Below are 17,979 nucleotides of genomic sequence, written 5' to 3' on the forward strand. Positions count from 1 at the left end.
GAATTTTATTATCTCACTATCTTCAAACAACCACACCCAAAGCATAGCTTTACATTACAAACACTGAACCTACAGGAAATTTAATTGCGCATTAGCACTGGAATAATCTGAATCATATATGTGAAAGAACATCTTTATTTACTTCAGTCTGTTATAAGCATCTTCAACGTGCTTATCACCATATTTTCCAGGTGCCTAAACAGGTGTCTGCTTTTTGCCCCAGGAGGCCTATACTGAACTTAAAGGCACTGACTAATAAACCAGAAATGCATACATGGAATAGATTATATGCTGATTTTTCTGCTGGGTAGGCAATTATTTAATAATTTAGTTAATTTAATTTTCAAAATAACTTCCAGGTGAATATTTCCAGTGCTTGGAATCTCTACCCTAGTAAATTATCTGCATATCTAAGTCTGCACGTAGAGTTCAAAAATAACTTTTGCAAAACTTAAAGACACAAAAAAACTTGAAGAAAAAGAATTCACAACTTTTACAGATCAACATATTTTGTTTCTTTTTCAGCTATTCTCATTCTACTCCCTGTATGTACACACACACAGAGGTGCTGTCTGGATGTGTATGTATGCAATGATTTTACCAAGAGGAAAAAATACTATAGAACTACATTGTCTCAGTTCTTTTCTTGCAAAAGATGAAGTTCAACATAGGTTGAACACACTGTGAGTCATATATATCAGGCCATCTTGTAGCAGCTTGAACAACACCTTTTAAACAGAGAACTCAAGAGACTTGGTTTCTCTGTTTACTTCCTCTGCCACCTGCCACCCATTCCCTGGCCCTGCTCAGTTAAAAATTAACTTAATATTTACTTGCAAGTTGAACAGATATTTGGCATCTCTCTAAGGAATAAACGTATACCTCTTAAATCAAGCAAACTGACATAAAACACTAAGCAGTTTCATTTGTTGCTGTAGTGTAGCTTTAACATTAGCAGGCATATTTTTAATCTCTAAACTTTCTTAGGCAGAAGTTTTGTCCTATGTACCTTTTGCATCATGGAAGTTCAGAAGAAAAGAGGAAATCCACAGAAAATTGTTAGACCATTAACAAAATTGGAGAAACGCAGACATTATTCTCCCTTGGAACATTTTTCTTCATAGTTTAAGAGAACTAAAAGCCTTAAAAGGAAAAGGCAGCCACACCAATGAAGAAATAACTCTGTGTAAAGATTGCTTTGATCCTCCTATACCTCTGCTGTAAAGAGGAGGATATTATCAAATGAACTGGGTGTTTTCTTCCATGTGGCTACAACACACAAGGAATTACTTGATCCAGTTGCTCTTTGCTACAATCAATAACTTTGATCTTAATTTCACTTGAGAGCTACCTATAACAATTATTCCCTTACTGACAAAAGCCAAACACCATACTACTTTGTGTTTCTAAACTAGAAATTTTCATAAAAATTATTTCTTTCCCCCTTGACCACTCTCCTGCCCCCTCATCTCAGGCAATATAAAGAATAACATGGAAAAAAACCTTGTACCTGTTTGTAGAAATCAGTAGAAGGGGATGATCTAGACCTCTCATGTGTGTACTGGGGTTTCTCATGTTGTTCATGGCCTGCGTCAAGGATATTATCGGCTGAGTGGTACCTTCCTGAGCTCCTTGGCTCTATCGGCTTCCGCTGCTCCTTCCATGATGCCTGATACTCTGCAAAGGTTCCCAGGCGCTGTGGCTGTTCAGATTTCACAATCCTATCAGCAGCCTTATTGCTGCTACTATGGTGGACGTTATCTTTTGAAGCATGTGCAGTTTCAAGTCCAACAGAGGCTGCCCGACCTCTTCTCTCATACCATAACTCCTCTCCCTCTTGTCCACTGTGAGCCTTCCTATCTGACCTCTCAGATAGACCGTGGGGAGCTGGTTTCTGTGCAGATTTCCTATATGCAGGCTTACTTGTTTCTTCAAAAAATTTCCACCTGTCTGCAAATGAGCCCAGGGCTTCTTCAGATGTGTTTGGACGGCAGCGAGCATGGCACTCATCCTCTGACATCCCCACCTCATTTATCTTCTCCGGTTCAGAGTAAGACTTCAGTTTTTGCTCTGTTGTGAACCTCTTCCTGGCTCCGATGCGAGAAACGTGGTGACTGCCACTCCCTGTAGGGTTCGGTTTAGCTTGTGTAGCCTCGAGGAATCCAGACACATCTTCAGAAATGAAAGCCAATAATGAAGAGTTGTAACTACTGGCTTTCTGCTCGGGTGACCTGGGGAGATATTCAGCAGGGCTGGGCTCTAAGTCCCGCCGTTTGAAGGACGTCGCCCGCAGAACCCTGGCCTGTGCTTCCTTGAGGTGATCTTTGTAGGTGCTGGTAAAGTTAGTGTCTGGGGAGGCGGTGACATTTTCTGCTGAATCTGGCTTCCAGGTCTCATTGCACTCCTCTGTTTCAGATGACCCTACTAATGTAGCAGTGCTTCTACTTTTCTGCAGCTTCGCTCTTCTCATTTGGATCTCATTTCTCAGGGTTGTTGCAAAACGATCACTCCTTCGTGCCTGTTTAGACAAGTGAGTGTCAAATGGGGCCTGTCGCTCTGTTACTGCTTCTGGGCTGTTGTCAGACTGTTTTTTCCCTTCCTGAGCTAAAGAGTGCAACATTGGGGTCTTCTGTGGAGAAATCTTGCTACTCTCATCTTTCCCCCACCTAAAATCTTTCTGAGCAGATCTGTTTTCAGTGGTAAGGACACAGCCCTTTACATACTCCTGTTGAGCGTACCTAGTTTCACTTTCCTCAGAGCTGCTCTCAAAGGTTTTATTTTGTCCAGACTTTTCAGTATGATTGGGTTTTTGAGCTTCTTCTAGTACAGCACTCCTAGCATCCCCGTCTCTGTCCACTGGGTAATGACTACTGTTCTCACACCCTTTCAGCGAAGATTCAACAGATAGTTGAGGTAGATAGTATTTTGGTTTTTGGACCATTGCGACAACTGCAGGATTTTCATGAGGTCCAAGCAATGCATCAGTCCCCACTGAAGGTTTCCAGCTATCATCCTTGAGTTGTAGTGGCTTAGAGCTTCCCTGAGCAGGCTGTTTTGCTGTCACACAATAATAGCGACTCTGTCCAGTGTTGTCCACCTTCTGTTCAGCAGCACTGTTCGAAGAAGTGGAATTGTTGAGCAGACTGGCTTGGTTTGGACTGTAGCCATGAAAATGATCTGTAGGTAACTCCTGAATGCCACTACAGGACAGATAATGTTGCTGATCTTTAGGCACAGCTAAGATTCTTGCATTGTTAAAAAAAGTGCTTTCATCACTGTACTGGTGCTGGTGGTGGTAACTGTAAGTAGGCTGTGCAAACCGAACATCAGTGCTGGACAAGGACGACTGCAGTTTGTTCACAGTTCCTGCATTACTATTGTACCTTTCACCAGTTGAAGAAAAAGTGTGTTCTGAACTGAGATCACATTTATAATTTGAGCTGCTGACCCTCCTGTCACATGCTCTGGAGGGCCGCCGCTGCTGCTCCACAGTTTCCAAGTTCCAGTCACTCCTGGGCTGAGACCGGTTCAGGGCTGTAAAGTGCTGTGGGCTGGCAGCCTCTGAGTACACAGAGCCATGGGCTTTCTCATGGCCTTTGGTAGCAGCAAAGCTGTCACTACGAAGAGGTGGAGGTGGCGGGGGAGGAGATGAAGACTTCTTCTTATCAGGAACATACCAGACAGGTCCAAAACTGGATCTTCCAGAGCTAGTGAGCTTGCCATCAACCTGCTCCTCTATTCTAAGACTTTTGTTGTTCTCATATTGGATGGGAGTTGGCAAATACCCAGGTTTGTCCTCTATTCCACTGTTGTCATTCAAGAACTGGCCAGACTTGTTTCCATGCTTAGCAGTCTCCCAGTGGCCTACTTTGTATAGCATGTTCTCTGTTGAGGAAGTATCTGCATTGGATAGAGTGTGGTCAGGGGTACTAGAACTTGTGGAGAAAGACCCGTAGGCTGAATCCCGCTTACTCTGGCTCCCTAGATGATCAATGCTACTATTAGACCTTGCAGAAGAAAGTCTTCCATACTGGGCTACTTGTGGAGTGTGGTCCCAGCTGTCCATACTTCCCAAAGAGCTGAATTGGTCAGAAGCGCGATGTAGACTTGACTGATCCCATGAGTTTGACAGGTCATGAGAAGAACAACTATAGTAGGAAATAAACAAAAAGCCTCAGCATAAATATACCAGTCAAAAATGCCATGTAATTACAAATATATATAGCCACCAATTGTACTAATAATGGTTAAGATCCATCTACGTAACAGTTACTCAGGAAAAGCCATCTAATAAAATCGGAAGTTTGAACACAAAGTTAGGGCTTTATATCTTTATACTCTGCCACTGATTCAAAGCTTGAAACCTTAATAACTAACTCAACCTCTCTTTGAGTTTACCAATAGGTAAATAAACATCTGTCTCCTTGAAGGCTCCCCTCTCCCTCTGCAAATCATTGTTTTTGCTGACTTTACTTTTAGACAAATTTAGTTTGAGCTCAGTTAGCTCCCTCTTTCCCAGGTCAAACACCAACTTATTTTCCAGGCACCCTGATCCTTCCAGCTATTAAACTCACTTACTTCCCTGTTCATCTCATGATGTTCATCATGTTCAATCTCACTCTAAACTTCTTCACCCCATAAAGTTAATCCCTTGTCCTGCTTATCCAAACCTACTCATTCATTTAAAATATTAATTTCTAAATGGAGGTTCACTAAAAACATTTGCCTCAAATGCCACCATTTTACTTCTGAGCCTCTACATGCACCTTGCCAATATGGTTTCAAACCACTCTCCGGTGTACACCCTTACAACAATGCCATTCAATTTCACCCAGTTCCGCAAAACACTGACAGGAGAAAGTCAGGAGGAGATGCCAGAGCAACGTAAGCTCTGCATGGCCAAAACTAAACTTCTGACCTTCCTTCAAGAGTCCTCACTGCCACCAGTTCCTCTCCGACACTCCTTCCTCTATGAAAACATCATTTAGACACTGTACTTTCTCTGGATCATTTGCCTAGGACACTGTTTCAAAATCTTGCTGCTTCTGTTGTTTTCCTACCCAATCAGTTTTGTTTGTTTTCTTTCTCCTCTTTTGTATCTTTCACAGCACCCGCCTCCTGTCAATCCAATGCACTGATGCTGAGATGGTAAGTCTTTCCAGTTATTCTCAATGCATCTCCCTGTTTGAACTTCACTGGCAGCCCCTGCTTTTATATACCAAATTCAAGTTCTTGCCCTTGCATGCAAAGCCCCTTGGTAGAAATCCCAGAATCATTCCACTTCCCTGTAGCTATAATTATCTGAAGCATCTATCAAATCTTGTACAGTAAAGAAACCCATGAAAGCTAGCAATGAAATTAGATTAGTCCACATAAAAACCACAAAGAGTGATATAGATCTTTTTTTTCTGTTAAAAATATAGCAAAGGTCAACTAAACAGCTCTCTGGAATTCAGTATTAACATAAGAATTGCTTTTTTTCCCCCCTCTATTACTACAGCCTGTGTAACTTTTTTTATACAACATGGTCAAAAGCAATTTATGTGAAGTAAGAAAAGGTATACTTTGTGCTTATTTTCTAAAAGCATTTTATTAACAAGATACACTAGCATTGGCCTCATCTTGTGGGTTTTTTGTTCTTTCATTCTTCTATTTTCAGCATTTTAAAATGTTTTGCTGAATACTAAGAAAGGTATTAATTGTCTTCTTAGGCAGGTACTGTGGTTCATGTGAAAAGCGTCTTGGTCATTATTAGGATCTCCTTTATTAATGAAGAATGTAAACCAGATATTGGTATGAATTGCTGATATTTTACCCTCTTCAGCACTATGGAGACACTTGGCATCGATTAAAATAAAGATGCCACTTGTACAGGAAAGCCTCAATTTACAATTTACAAGTCTCACGTAGATCTGCTGGTATCAAACGTGAAACAGAGATCATTAGCATAAGAGGTCAAAGCCCTTCTGGAAAATGCCTAATAGAAATCCAGCACATGCAGCAAAAGCTTCAAAGAAAGGACAGAAAAGTTTCTGATGGTGCATTACTGCAAAGCATGACCTCCTGTGGTCCTTCACTGAAGGGCAACCCTCCCATGAAACCTGACATGGAAGAGTCCATAAGCCATTTCTCTGCCAGGATCAGGCATCCCAGGATATCCATCTCTCAGTGGCTTTTTCAGAGTGGATTCATAAAAGCACCTACACTGCTGGTCGAAGTCTTGCAGGTAAAGTCCAGGAATAATCTACAAACACCATATTTGGCCACTTTGACCAATAAGCACCTCCCCCAACCCTGGGGCTTGAGTTTCTGCTTCTGGGCCCCCCCAGAAGTGACAATATCTCAGCAAATCAGACCACGTGGGATCACAGACCAGATGTACCTGACCCTAGTTGACCCAAAACCTCAGTTTAAGCAGCCTTCTCAAAGCATACTTGCCTCACACCAACACCTGCAAGGCCAGAACGAAGTAGATCATGATGTTGGTTTCAACTACACACCCAGGGCCAGGGGCACAGAAGAAAAAAAAAAAAGGTATTATACTATTACAATATATCCTACTGGAAAAAAACACAGGGCCTAAACTTTCAGCAACTTAAGGTAGTTTATATCCACAGCTCCCAGAAAAGTGCACTCACTCTTAGCCCAGGGTGGGCTAGGAAAAAAGTCTGAATCCACGTTGTTAAGGTATGAACTGTGAAAAAGACAGCAGAAGAAGGGGAAATTAAGGCACCAAAAGCTTATATGGTCTAACTCTCTAGCCTTCTGTAGAGGGCCACCTAGACCTGACCTAGTGCTCCCAAGATAGCTTACAGTTTCTGAATGAAAGTCACATGACAAAAAACCCCACATTTAGTGGTAGACGTGGATAGCTGGGCTTCAGAACTACCCTCTCTCCAGTCTACACTGGTACAGCCTCTTCTGGTCTGTCTGTCTTCCTCTAGCTTCACGCACAGGCAGTCAAGGGGTCAAGGATGGCAGTGCCCTCGGAACCCTGGTACTAGCCTGTGCTAAAGCCACTACATCTTTCAGCAGCATCTGAGAAAGCAGAATTTGCCCTTTTATTAACATCTATGCCTACCAGCAGTTGCTGCTATTTCTGATACGTGGGGAGAGAGGATTGCTCCATTCCCCTCCCCCTTTTCCTTTACACCCACAATTTCCTGACCAAAGCTCATTTCAATATTGCCTTGAAACAATATTTTTGCTTTTTAAAATACTGTGATTCATCCATCTCCTGTCAAATCACATTTTGAGACACGTGTCTTGTAATATTTTAGTTTCACAAGGTACAAGGACAACCATCAGGAAGAACAGGGAACATATATTGATTTACAGCTCTGTCAGAAGACTCAGGAGACCGAAAGTAGAAATCCTGTTGAGTTAGCATTGCAACCAGGAACTCTATGAAGTTTTTAGAATTTGAGTGTTGTTTCTATGTACAAGGACTTTTACTGTCTTCAAATCTATAAATCTAATTCTACAAATCTAATTCAGCCCATCTACATGAAATTTAAATACAAACTCTCTAAATCAGTGTAAGGCAACAGCAATTACAATCAAGGATTTGAGAAATACAATGTGCTAAAACTTCTGCTAATGAAGTATTACAAAATGCATTAAAAAGCCTTTCTGTCTAAATGTTAACATTCATACTTTATTTAAGAGCAGATAGCAAGTTATTTTAAAAACAGTAGGGAGCTTCTAAGGAAAACAAACGATGTAAAAATGGTTGTAAAAATGACATGAAAAATAAAATAAAAACTGAAAGTATGAATGTTCTTCTGTTTTAACTACCACAATAATTTAGCATCAAGAAGTAATAACAGAAAATGTACAGCAATAAGTACAGAAAACACATGCCTACTTTCCAAACTGGGATTGCGTACTAGACTTTCTTTACTGCTCAGTGTAACTATGGCCCAATGGGAACTGAGAAGAAAAAATTATCAAAAGAAAAAACAAAACCAGAAAGAAAACCCCTTGTGAACATGCTTAAGAATGTCACCCATGCGCAGGAAACAAACAAGAACATGTAACCAGACACAAACAGGCATTACCTAAAAGTTTAAAGTTTTGCAGCTGAAACAGCATGGGTGCCAGCCTTTCTCCCCTACTGCTGGATGAGACCTAACAAATATTAAGGTGCTTTAAACAGGGACTGAAAATCATTGGTCTTATTACCTCTCCACACAAGCAAGAGCTCAGCTGTAGGGAGGATCAGATTACAGAAAGACAGTTTAACTGACAAAACCTTAAAAAACACCTTAGAAGTCCAACAGAAAAATGTTCTGCACCCTCCCTTTAGGAAAAGGCTCTTTAATAGTATTTTTCAAATTCTTTTTGCTTTACTATTTCATTTTAAGTGTGTTAATTGTGATGGTTTCTCTTTGCTTACAAAGGTTTAGGATTTTACCAGTGGACACTGAAAGGAAACGCAGAGCAAGAAACACAACTTTGAGTGCCATTAAAGCCAGTTTCTTACCTTTTGGTCACACGCACATATTTCATATTGTTTCTGAAATCCACTCATCCATATGTCAAACTTCCCATGCTCCCCCTTCAAGCATTGAAAGGACAGGCAATACTAAAGAGGCACAATACAATCACTCTGCATTTGTGGTTTTAAAAAACACTCAATGTCATGACCTACATTATTATTGTCTCACTGCTGGAGCTTAATATGTGTAACTTAAACAGAGACTCACCTTGCATGATAGCGCGAGTGCCAGGAAGCGCACGCATTGGCCGAGGAAAGGTGTGACGTGGCTGTCTCAGGTTGACTTTCTGTAAATTTGGTTGCGTGCCAGGAGTGAGGCCTGCAGGCTAGGTCATTTCTTCTGAAAACGAGAGAGAGAATGTACTAGTTTAATGCAAACAGTTGAGTAAGAAGACGTGCAGCAAAAAATCTACCAGGGCAGTAGTCAAACACTATACAGATAGGAAAGAGGCAAAATGACTTTAAATGACAGCAAATGAGACAACTTGCTACATGCATGCCAGTTTTGAAAAGACACTAACATTCCTTTAAAATGCTTGAGATGCAGTGAAATGTCAATACTCTCCAAGATCTGTGCTTGGTTTTCTTTCTTTTGGTTGGTTTTGTTTTGTTTGTTTGTTTGGTTGGTTTTTTGTTTTTTGTGTTGTTATTTACTTTTATTTACTTTGGGAGTGGGGTGGTTTTTATGAGAGGCAGAGACAGCCAAGCAAATTTTGAAGTACCTGACACATATCCAGACCTTTAACAGTTAAAGCTACCACTGAGACTTATGACTCTCTTACAACATGTCAACAGTACAGTAGGGCTTTGGCAAGGTTTTATTGTAGGTATGAGCTTATGGGAGGAGGTGGGAAGAAGAAAGTTAATGACAGGAAGGAGTAAAGCCATGTACTTTGTTTCATACAAGTTAGTAAGAGTGAGATAACTAATAATTTTAACTCCAGCCACGTTCCACTTCAGCTCTTGAAATGTTTGGAACACAATGTATGCAGTGGCTTTTTTTTTTCCCCGTTTGTTTTATTTTGTTTTTAAAGAATACACCTCAAAAATAGTTCAGCAATTCAAAGTCCCCAAACGTCTACTTGAATATCACCTCCAAATGTACATGGTAATGTAACCGAACAGATCCCTTCTTAGAAGTACAACAGTAAGTTGTTAGAGCTTTGTACCTTCCAAAGCTTTCTGCAGAACTGCTCTGCACTCCTCTGCTCCTTCCTTCTGCTCAGGAATTAGTAAAAACAGCTTGCCCTTCCTTTCAAGGACTTGCTGTTTGTAACACCTCTTGGCATTCACGAAATAAGTGCATCCTTTTTCCCCATTGTTAAATAAGCCTTCTGGGTGGAATTCAGCTACTCCTGTTTCAGTGAGCAGATGCCGAGCATGGGCCATTTGCCTAGACCCTCTCAGTCGCCCGGGAATGAAGCAGGCACTTACTGAAGGTAATTCATCCTGCCCTTCTGTTTGGCTCATCTTGAGGGAAGTGTAATTTAAAATTTAGACGAGGTTTAAGGTGAAACAAATCCCATCCTTCCAAGCCACAATCTGAAGCAAAGGTTAACAGGACCTTAGCTCTTGAAGGCTTCTGTAATGCACTTATATATTTCAGTTCTGTATTTATGAAGTTTATTACTGCAAGGTTAAGAAATTTGTCTAAGTCACAAAGTAATTTGCTAAGCTAAGAAAGAGTTCCCTATTTCCAGCTTGAACTCTAAAGGCAGGTTTGTTTTTTTTTATCATTCCCCCTTTTTATAAATTTGGATTAGCCACTGAATTTGGAGAACAAAACTAAAGCTCATTATAAACAGTGTCTTCAGAACAGGTCAAATTTTAGTACATGGCTTTTTGCAGTACATTCAGGAAGATCTGATGAATTCAATGACGAATTGCCTTTCCAAACTCTGCATGCAGGACTACAAAAGGAGAATAATAATTCTACAGGGAATCTGTAATTTCACTAAGAAGTGTAGCATCGTTACTGTCACTAAAAAAAAGAAGTAATTGTTTCCATAAACAAAAGCCTACTCTTCCCAGCATGACAAAAGAGAAAACAGTTAACCAGAGCATCACTATGTTCTTCTTTCTTGGTAGAATATAAAATTCAGAGAGTCAGTGGAGGAACCCAAATACTCTCAGTGCAAACATGTGCAAAAGATTCTGCTCAGCTACGCGATGCTGGGCTCCAGGACAGTCCTCGTGTACTCCAAGAGGCCCAGGCCTGTGTTCAGGTATGGAGAAGAAAAAAAAAAAAAAAAATCATTGCCCTGTTCACCTGCACAAAACATCAAAGGGTTTTTTCTCCCCCAACAGCTCACCTCTGATAGTACTGATACCAGCTCAGCAAATTACTAATACCAATTTAGGCAAATTCAATAGTCCTCCTAGGCATCAATTCAGCAAAAAGGTTTATCTATGATGAGACAATTACTTTTCTATGATGCACCGCTAAGGAAAGACAAGGCTAGAAAATACAAGCAATGTTTGGAGCATGAGGAAATGAAGGTTGGGAAAGAGAACTGCAACAGTTTGCTATGGGTTTGGCAAGTGGTAGAGGAATTCAGTCACTGGGAATGAACAGAAGGGATGCACTTGTAAAGTCAGTACTGTACCTCATAGAACTTCTCAAGATCTTCATAAGATAGTTTCTCGCCACATTAACATCATTTTCAGATGGCATTTTCTGTGCTACAATATCCACCACCACTTTCATCTTCCTGAGCAGCCAAGCAAGGGGAGGAACAGACTGGACTGAGTTGGGATGTGAGACAAGCCAGGTGGACAAGAATTTACAAGTTCTGTTTTGTTTTTTGTATTTGTGGACACACATGTATTTTTGAGAGGTTCTTTCTTTTAGACATAATAGTCTGAACAGCCTAAAAATACTGGTAGGGTACCTGGAGGGTGGAATCACACAGACACCTGCTTTTGCTGAAGTCCACAACATGACTAAAGGTCAATTTACTGTGCATAGTCAACAATGTTTTTGGCTGGATTCTCACCATTTACTATTTCCTGCACTTCAAGACACTAATTTTTCTAACAATAAATGGGGAACAGCATGATTGTTGATTCCAAAACTCAGCACAAGCAGATAGAAGGGCTGGAAAGAAAAGATTAAAAGACTCAAAACAGGAATATTTTGCAGGCAACTAAAGATGCTGGAAGCTGAGCATTTATATTCTAACGTAATACCTCTGTATTAATTCTGAGTGACAGAATGAGATCATCTGAACCTACAACCCAGAAAACCTCTAGCATTAATAGAAGCATTAATAAAAGCATTTCACTGAGAACGTCCCTCTACCACTGCTTTTACAAAAGCTACTGGAAGGAAAATGCTGATAAGCTTTGAAGATATGACACAAAGGGAAAAAAACAATTTCTATTGACTATAAGCAATCTGTTACATAGTGGTCTCGATGACATGTGAGCGCAAATACTTTAGCAATAAAACAACCTTTCCAATCCAGTTTTTCACAATAAATCTGTCCTTTTAGAGTTACTGCTTGGAAGTCATTACAAAAGACATTCTGAATTTCACAGGCTATACAGATTAGAGATACTGGCTTAGATTGCTGCAGCAATACTAAGGAGGTTGACAGGGGTGTGGAGGAAACATACTTCCTTGACCAAGAGAGAAAAATAATTAAAATAGACAAGCAGATTTATCTGTAACCAACAACAAAAGTCAGAAAAATATCTTAAAAACTAAAAGTAGACAGGAAATTAATCAAAGTCACCGAACTACCTCAGCACATGACAAAAATATCAAGGAATATGAGCCGTTTCCTCTGTTTTCAGACACATTCTGGATTTCTGTAGGTTGTGTTCAGATAAAAGGCTAGCAGATACAAGAGGCATATATTCCCCCCCAGTGGAATTTCTGTTTTATTCCAATCTACCAAAGAGCATCCTTGTTGTAACCCTACCACACAGCCTTTTGCATTTGTCCCCCAAAGCAAAAGGAGGATAGGCAGTTCCTGGGACCTTCATCCAGGAAAGCAATCGCTATGATTTATTTTCCTATTAATGTTTCGTTCCAGCCCTCTGCTGAATCAACAAAGACGGAAGGCCTGACTGCTGACTCACACGTAAGCGTAAGGCTGCAAGTCTTCCACTGCAAGTGGCGGCAGCTACACATGACAGAGGCTGTACAGTATTCCTGACAGAGAAAACTGGCTGTCATTCTTCTCATTACTGGCCCTTCTCTTTAGCTCAAAGGACTGGTTTTAGTACCAGCAGCGCTGACGTACCCACACAAAGACACTCTCAATACACCCATCTCAAGAACGAGACAACACACAGTTCCTACAGGGATTTTTTGGGTAAAACTTTGGAAATGTGAAAACTAACAAAGAGTCATACTGATGGGGCACGTTAACCAGGGCTGCCCAGGCACTTTCCTTTTTAAAGGCTACCTTCTGTTCTTTCATGCCCTTATGCTGCCTGCAATTTACCGATCCGTATGATTGCTTTTCACATTATATCTAAATAATTCTTCAGAATAGCTGAGCTCATCTGGGGCAGGGAGGGAACCTGAAACTCTTTTCCAGTTCACAAAAAGCCAAAGCCCCTCACTGCCAGGTTCCACCTACACTAACAAGGGCAGCAAAAAGCTGCCATAAGGAGATTGTTAAATCTCCACGTAAGCACGCGGTACCATGTTGCCTGCGACCACCTGGAAGGACCCGCCAGAAAATACCCCGGCCCCGCCCCGCCCCCGCCGCCCCCACCGCCCCCTGGCGGCTCCCTGCGCTCTGCACGATGAAGGCCCCTACTGTGAAAAACAAATAGAACTCGACTTCGGTTCTCCTATTCGGCTTTTTTATTGTTATTTCTCATGATAATTAGCCCTTCCTCAGGACACTGAAGCGGCACACTCTTCTCCTGTGACCCTGAAACCCAGTGCCTGACAGGACTTTTTTTTTCTTCTGGCAGCTGCAGCCCTCAGGCTGCGCGATTCACAGCACTGCTCCGAATCCGTAGTAATTATTTTACAGTCAGGGCTCCCCCGACGGCACATCTAAGGAGAAGTGGGCATTTGATGCCAGTCCTTGTGAACACGATGCTTCCTGCTGTTCATCTGTATCAGCTGCACCAGGAAATAAAGCCTGGGTTTAGACAAGAATTCCCCATTTTTCTAATTTAAAAGGAAGGGCGAGCCAGCAGCCTGCATCAGAACTGAGCTGAATCCACAAGGAACCGCTACACACTGTCACCACTAACTCTCCGAGTTAAAACTGGTGTAGTGATTATATTAAAGATTCTTTAAAATAAAGTATTCAGTTCTCAGTTGCTTTAGTTTCTGCAGCACTTTTTCATTTGCAAAGCTGCCGACCACTGTTTTGCTGTATAGTCCCCAGGTTTCAGGGTACAACTTCCCTGCAAGCCCCAGAATTTGGGAACCAGCCAATGTAGATATATCAAACAGCAGCTATCCATATAAAAGTCTTCTCTCTCTGTTCACCAAGGTGCAACTCAGACTTTCAATAGTGAAGCAAAGCCTCTCTCCAACACTTCATGTTTATAATATAGCCCAAGTTCACATTTTGACAGTTGCAGCAGGATGTCCGAAATGCTTTGTTATTTTAACCCCTGCCTAAAACCAGGCATTTGTCCCAATTCCAGCTACAAGACTGCCCTGCCTGCATGCCAAGATGCAATGCTAAGGAAATGCAGAAAGGCTGCAGCACTGAGATAAAATAGAAACCTACACCTGCTTAAAGGTCAAATGCGCAAGTTGTTGGCATTCTCAAACAAGAAGCACGCTTGGACACTGCAGGTACAGAATGGTTGGTCTCACAAGGTGCCCTCGGGGTGTTTCAAAGCCAAATAAACTGAATCATGTGGCAGTTGTTTGAGCTGTGATTAAAAAATCCTCTCATACATCGTTAAGATGGCTAGATACAGCGTTGCCCTGCGCCAGCCAGGCAAGTAACTACGACAAGTCGAGACTTTGGGATCTCCTCAGCAAGACACTCATCGATTGTTTTTTATTCCACATAGAGAAATTTCAGGAATTTGTAGTGACAGCACAGGTGTCCTTGCTTGTCCCCTTATAAATCCCAAATGACTTCATAGTTTCCAGCTTTCTCACCTCACCTCCTTTAAAATACATGCATACACCCAGCCAGACATACCAACATTTTGTTAATGAATTTTATATATCTGTATGTACTGGGAGAGAAAAAACAACAACCATCCTTCCAAGCCATGTCTTTTTCTTTTTTATCCCAGTTCACCAATCTTGTGCTCAATGGTTTAAAATACACTAGAAGAGCAACATATAATGCAGTTAAATGGGTATCCAAAAAGCCACTGTAAATAAACTACCAAATCCCTTATTCAGTTCATGAAAAACATTATTCAGTTACTTTTAGTCTTCTGAACCCTTGGGGTGGGGGTGGGGGTGTAAAGCTGAAAACCACCATGAAGCTGCAGCTACCCACAGGGGCCTCTAGTAGTAAGAAATAACAAAAATAGTTAAATATATTTTTGCCTTCAGATTGTGAAGATCTCACCCAGCTACCTAACCTGGGAGCTCACAACTAGAACGGGATGGTTTTTTTATTTCTAAAAAGAAAAAAGATAAAATTGCTATCTGAACAAATCAAGTATTCTTTTGAATGAACACTTACTTGGCCAAAATATCTTTCTCTTTCTTCTCGCCCCCTCTTCAAATAAACAACATTCCTTTCTGTAGAGTACTGAAGGAGTCATCACCCTCCGCAGACAAAGACATTAGGTGTTTTCTCTCTCAGGCAACTATATTCGTAGAATTCAAATTACTTCATGTTATGTTAGTCACCACTGGCAGATCTGTCTGCCAGGGTAATACAGGAATGAAGTACCTAAAATCTGGCAAAAGATGAAGGTCCAGCAGCAAAGCTATATAAGGGATGTGAACAGCTTCTTGTGTCGCTCTCAATAATTCAATACAGCCGTGAGTTATCCTAATCTAGGCTCAAACAGTTGTATCAATTCCATAAAGAAGCTTTAGGTTAAGTACAATAAAATCCCCTCCTCCTTTCCCCTTGCCATTCTCAGTGTTGTCCTGCCTCCCGACATACCTGTCTATATCTTTGGTTGTAACAGAAACCCAAACAATGGGTAAAAAAGTGATTTTAAAAGCTGGACAAAGCATCCAAAAATTGAGGTTGAACACCTTCCCGGAACACAGTTACTCTTCCACTTTTTCTTCCTCATTTTCTTTGAAATTGGAGAAAGGAAGGGGGGGATGGTGTTTCTGTGCGAAAGAATATGAGAAGGAAGGAAACCACAGAAAACTCCCTAAAAATTTTCATGCAACAATCCCATATTAAAGGATCCCCCCCAAATTAAAAAGCACCCACAATATATTTTGAAGTAAACCTTCACTGTCATTCATAACCAATACAATGTTCAAAAAAGTTATACACGCACTCACATCTATACGTATACACAAAGTCATTTTTTAAGTTTTTCAAAACTCAAAATATGCCCGCAGCTTCTCTGTCCAGGTTGATGGTTTTGCACTTCAACCAATGGGTTTTGTTATTCCCAATAGACCTAAGCCCTGCTAAAACCTGACCCACCGTCCACTTCTGATTTTCTCTCTTATTCTTTTTAGAGCATCACAGCCTGAATCACTTTGTTCCCTTTTTGGAAGGGTGTCCTACTGCCTTTCACTCAGATTCAGCCTCAGATGCCCCAACTTCCCGCTGTCCTGAGCTTAGGCAGAAGTGATTTGAATGCTTTTTCTAAAGTACGCTCTATGCCAGCATTCTCATCATCTACCCAGGAGAGCCTTAAATGTCCTTCCAAAGACAGACAGTAAATTTAGGCTTTGTTTGGGTGAGCCACAGACTGAACAAACCCCTCTCAAAAGCCAACAAACAGGGGGCCTTCCTAGCTCAGGCAGAAGCATCAGGACTTGAAATTTTAAGTTAACTGTGTGAAGACGTCACACCCTCACTTTTATAGAGATTAAACTTAAGATGTGTAAAATGCCTGTTCATGGTGAGCAACAAACCTGAAAAACTACTGGTAAATATGATCACGGTTAAGTATTTTAAGGCAATGCCTTTTACACCTGCAGTATCTGAGATCTCACTGATCTATAATGATGGTATCACCGATCTATAGTGAACTTTATAACACCACCACACACCATCCCCTCTCTTTCACACTTACTCCCTGAATTAAAAAAAAAAAAAAAAAGCCTGAAGGGAACTGTATTTGGGATTAAAATTTGTTGAAGATTGTCATATTAGGTATCTGCAGAAGGTTAAATGGAAATGCTTTCACCTCATAATTGATCAAATGTTGCTTATACAAGATTTAAAAAACTAGTGTGCCAGCCCAACAGCCTAGGAAAGTGAATTTAAAGGTGAAGCTCTTAATATCAGAAATTGTCAACAGCAACATTACTGTTAGTTTGCCAGCTGTGCACTGTTTTCCAAAATAAACACAGGAGGGCCGACATATACAAATTCAAATTACTACCGGCAACACTCAAGCCATACCAGAGTTTTTGTTTCAAGACTGCTTCTCTCCATTAACAGCAGCATGCACCCCATCTGTTGTCAGAACCACTTCTCCTTGTGTATTAGCATCTATTCTTTTGGGAAAATCCCCTGTGACATACTTCACTGCAATGGGGTGAAAACTGATCAGCCTGGTACATGAAAAAACTCTTCACTGACCTCAGACAGCTGAGCCCCACTGCCTGCGTCCCCTTGTCCAGTGACAGCTGGGTTAGTCACAGGCAAAAAAAACCAGACATCCAAGGCACTGCACATAGCATGCACAGGCACACAAACTGCAGAAGATGAACAGCTGAGAGAGAGAACAGTTGATAGTCTCAAGCAACACTAAAACCCATGTATAGAAATTAAAAATAAAGAATAAAAATTTAACGCAAAAAAAAGTCATTAGCAGCCTTGTCATCCTAATACAAATCTACACTGCCCTAGCATACTCAACTCTCTTCAAAGTTTAAATGATTTCAATGAGGAGAAAAAAATAAATGAAAGTTGGGCGCTCAATCAACTTTGTGAATCCCTCTAACTTACCAAATAGTAAACTATTATCTTTTCTGATTAAAATGTATTAAAAACACATAGTTGAAGAAAAATGTGTCTTAACAACAGAAAGCTGTTAACAACTGAATAACCATGAAGCAACGAACAAACCTGGTCTAACAGCAGCCCACCTGATTCCTAATCCCTAGCTATTACAGAAGCTCCTTGCAACAAGTTTTCGCATCCTCACCTGCGCTGGCAGCTCTTTCCTCAGCTCGGCCAAATCCCTGGATGGAGTCACCAGTGTGATTCCCGCTGGAGTGCTGTCCTTGCCTCTGTCTCTGCATCCTTTCCTCTCTGCAGCCCCTGTCCCAAACCAGTTTGGGGTTGGCTATTCCTACCTTCCCCTCTCCAAGAACATGGCAAACTAACACTTCCTTTGTGGGCCCGTTCCTACACAGTCTTTTCCCACCTGCATTT

The 17,979-nt window shown here is 41.1% G+C and overlaps 1 protein-coding gene across 3 annotated transcripts in view; it reads right to left on the reverse strand.

Moving 5' to 3' along the window:
- SHROOM2 (shroom family member 2) overlaps window positions 1-17,979 on the reverse strand; it is a 123,994-nt gene that overhangs the window by 34,079 nt on the left and 71,936 nt on the right. Inside the window, exons 3-4 of one of the 3 annotated variants that reach the window (XM_064437138.1) lie at window positions 8,709-8,837; window positions 1,511-4,148 (exon numbers count right to left, since the gene is read on the reverse strand). In XM_064437138.1, the coding sequence (XP_064293208.1) occupies window positions 1,511-4,148; window positions 8,709-8,837 (2,767 nt within the window). Of the gene's footprint in view, window positions 1-1,510; window positions 4,149-8,708; window positions 8,841-17,979 lie in introns of all 3 variants that reach the window. The other 2 variants (XM_064437129.1, XM_064437145.1) reach the window with 2 other exon arrangements.

This window comes from Phalacrocorax carbo, chromosome 1 (genome assembly GCF_963921805.1).
Source record: "Phalacrocorax carbo chromosome 1, bPhaCar2.1, whole genome shotgun sequence".
In the NCBI taxonomy this organism is placed as follows: Eukaryota; Metazoa; Chordata; class Aves; order Suliformes; family Phalacrocoracidae; genus Phalacrocorax; species Phalacrocorax carbo.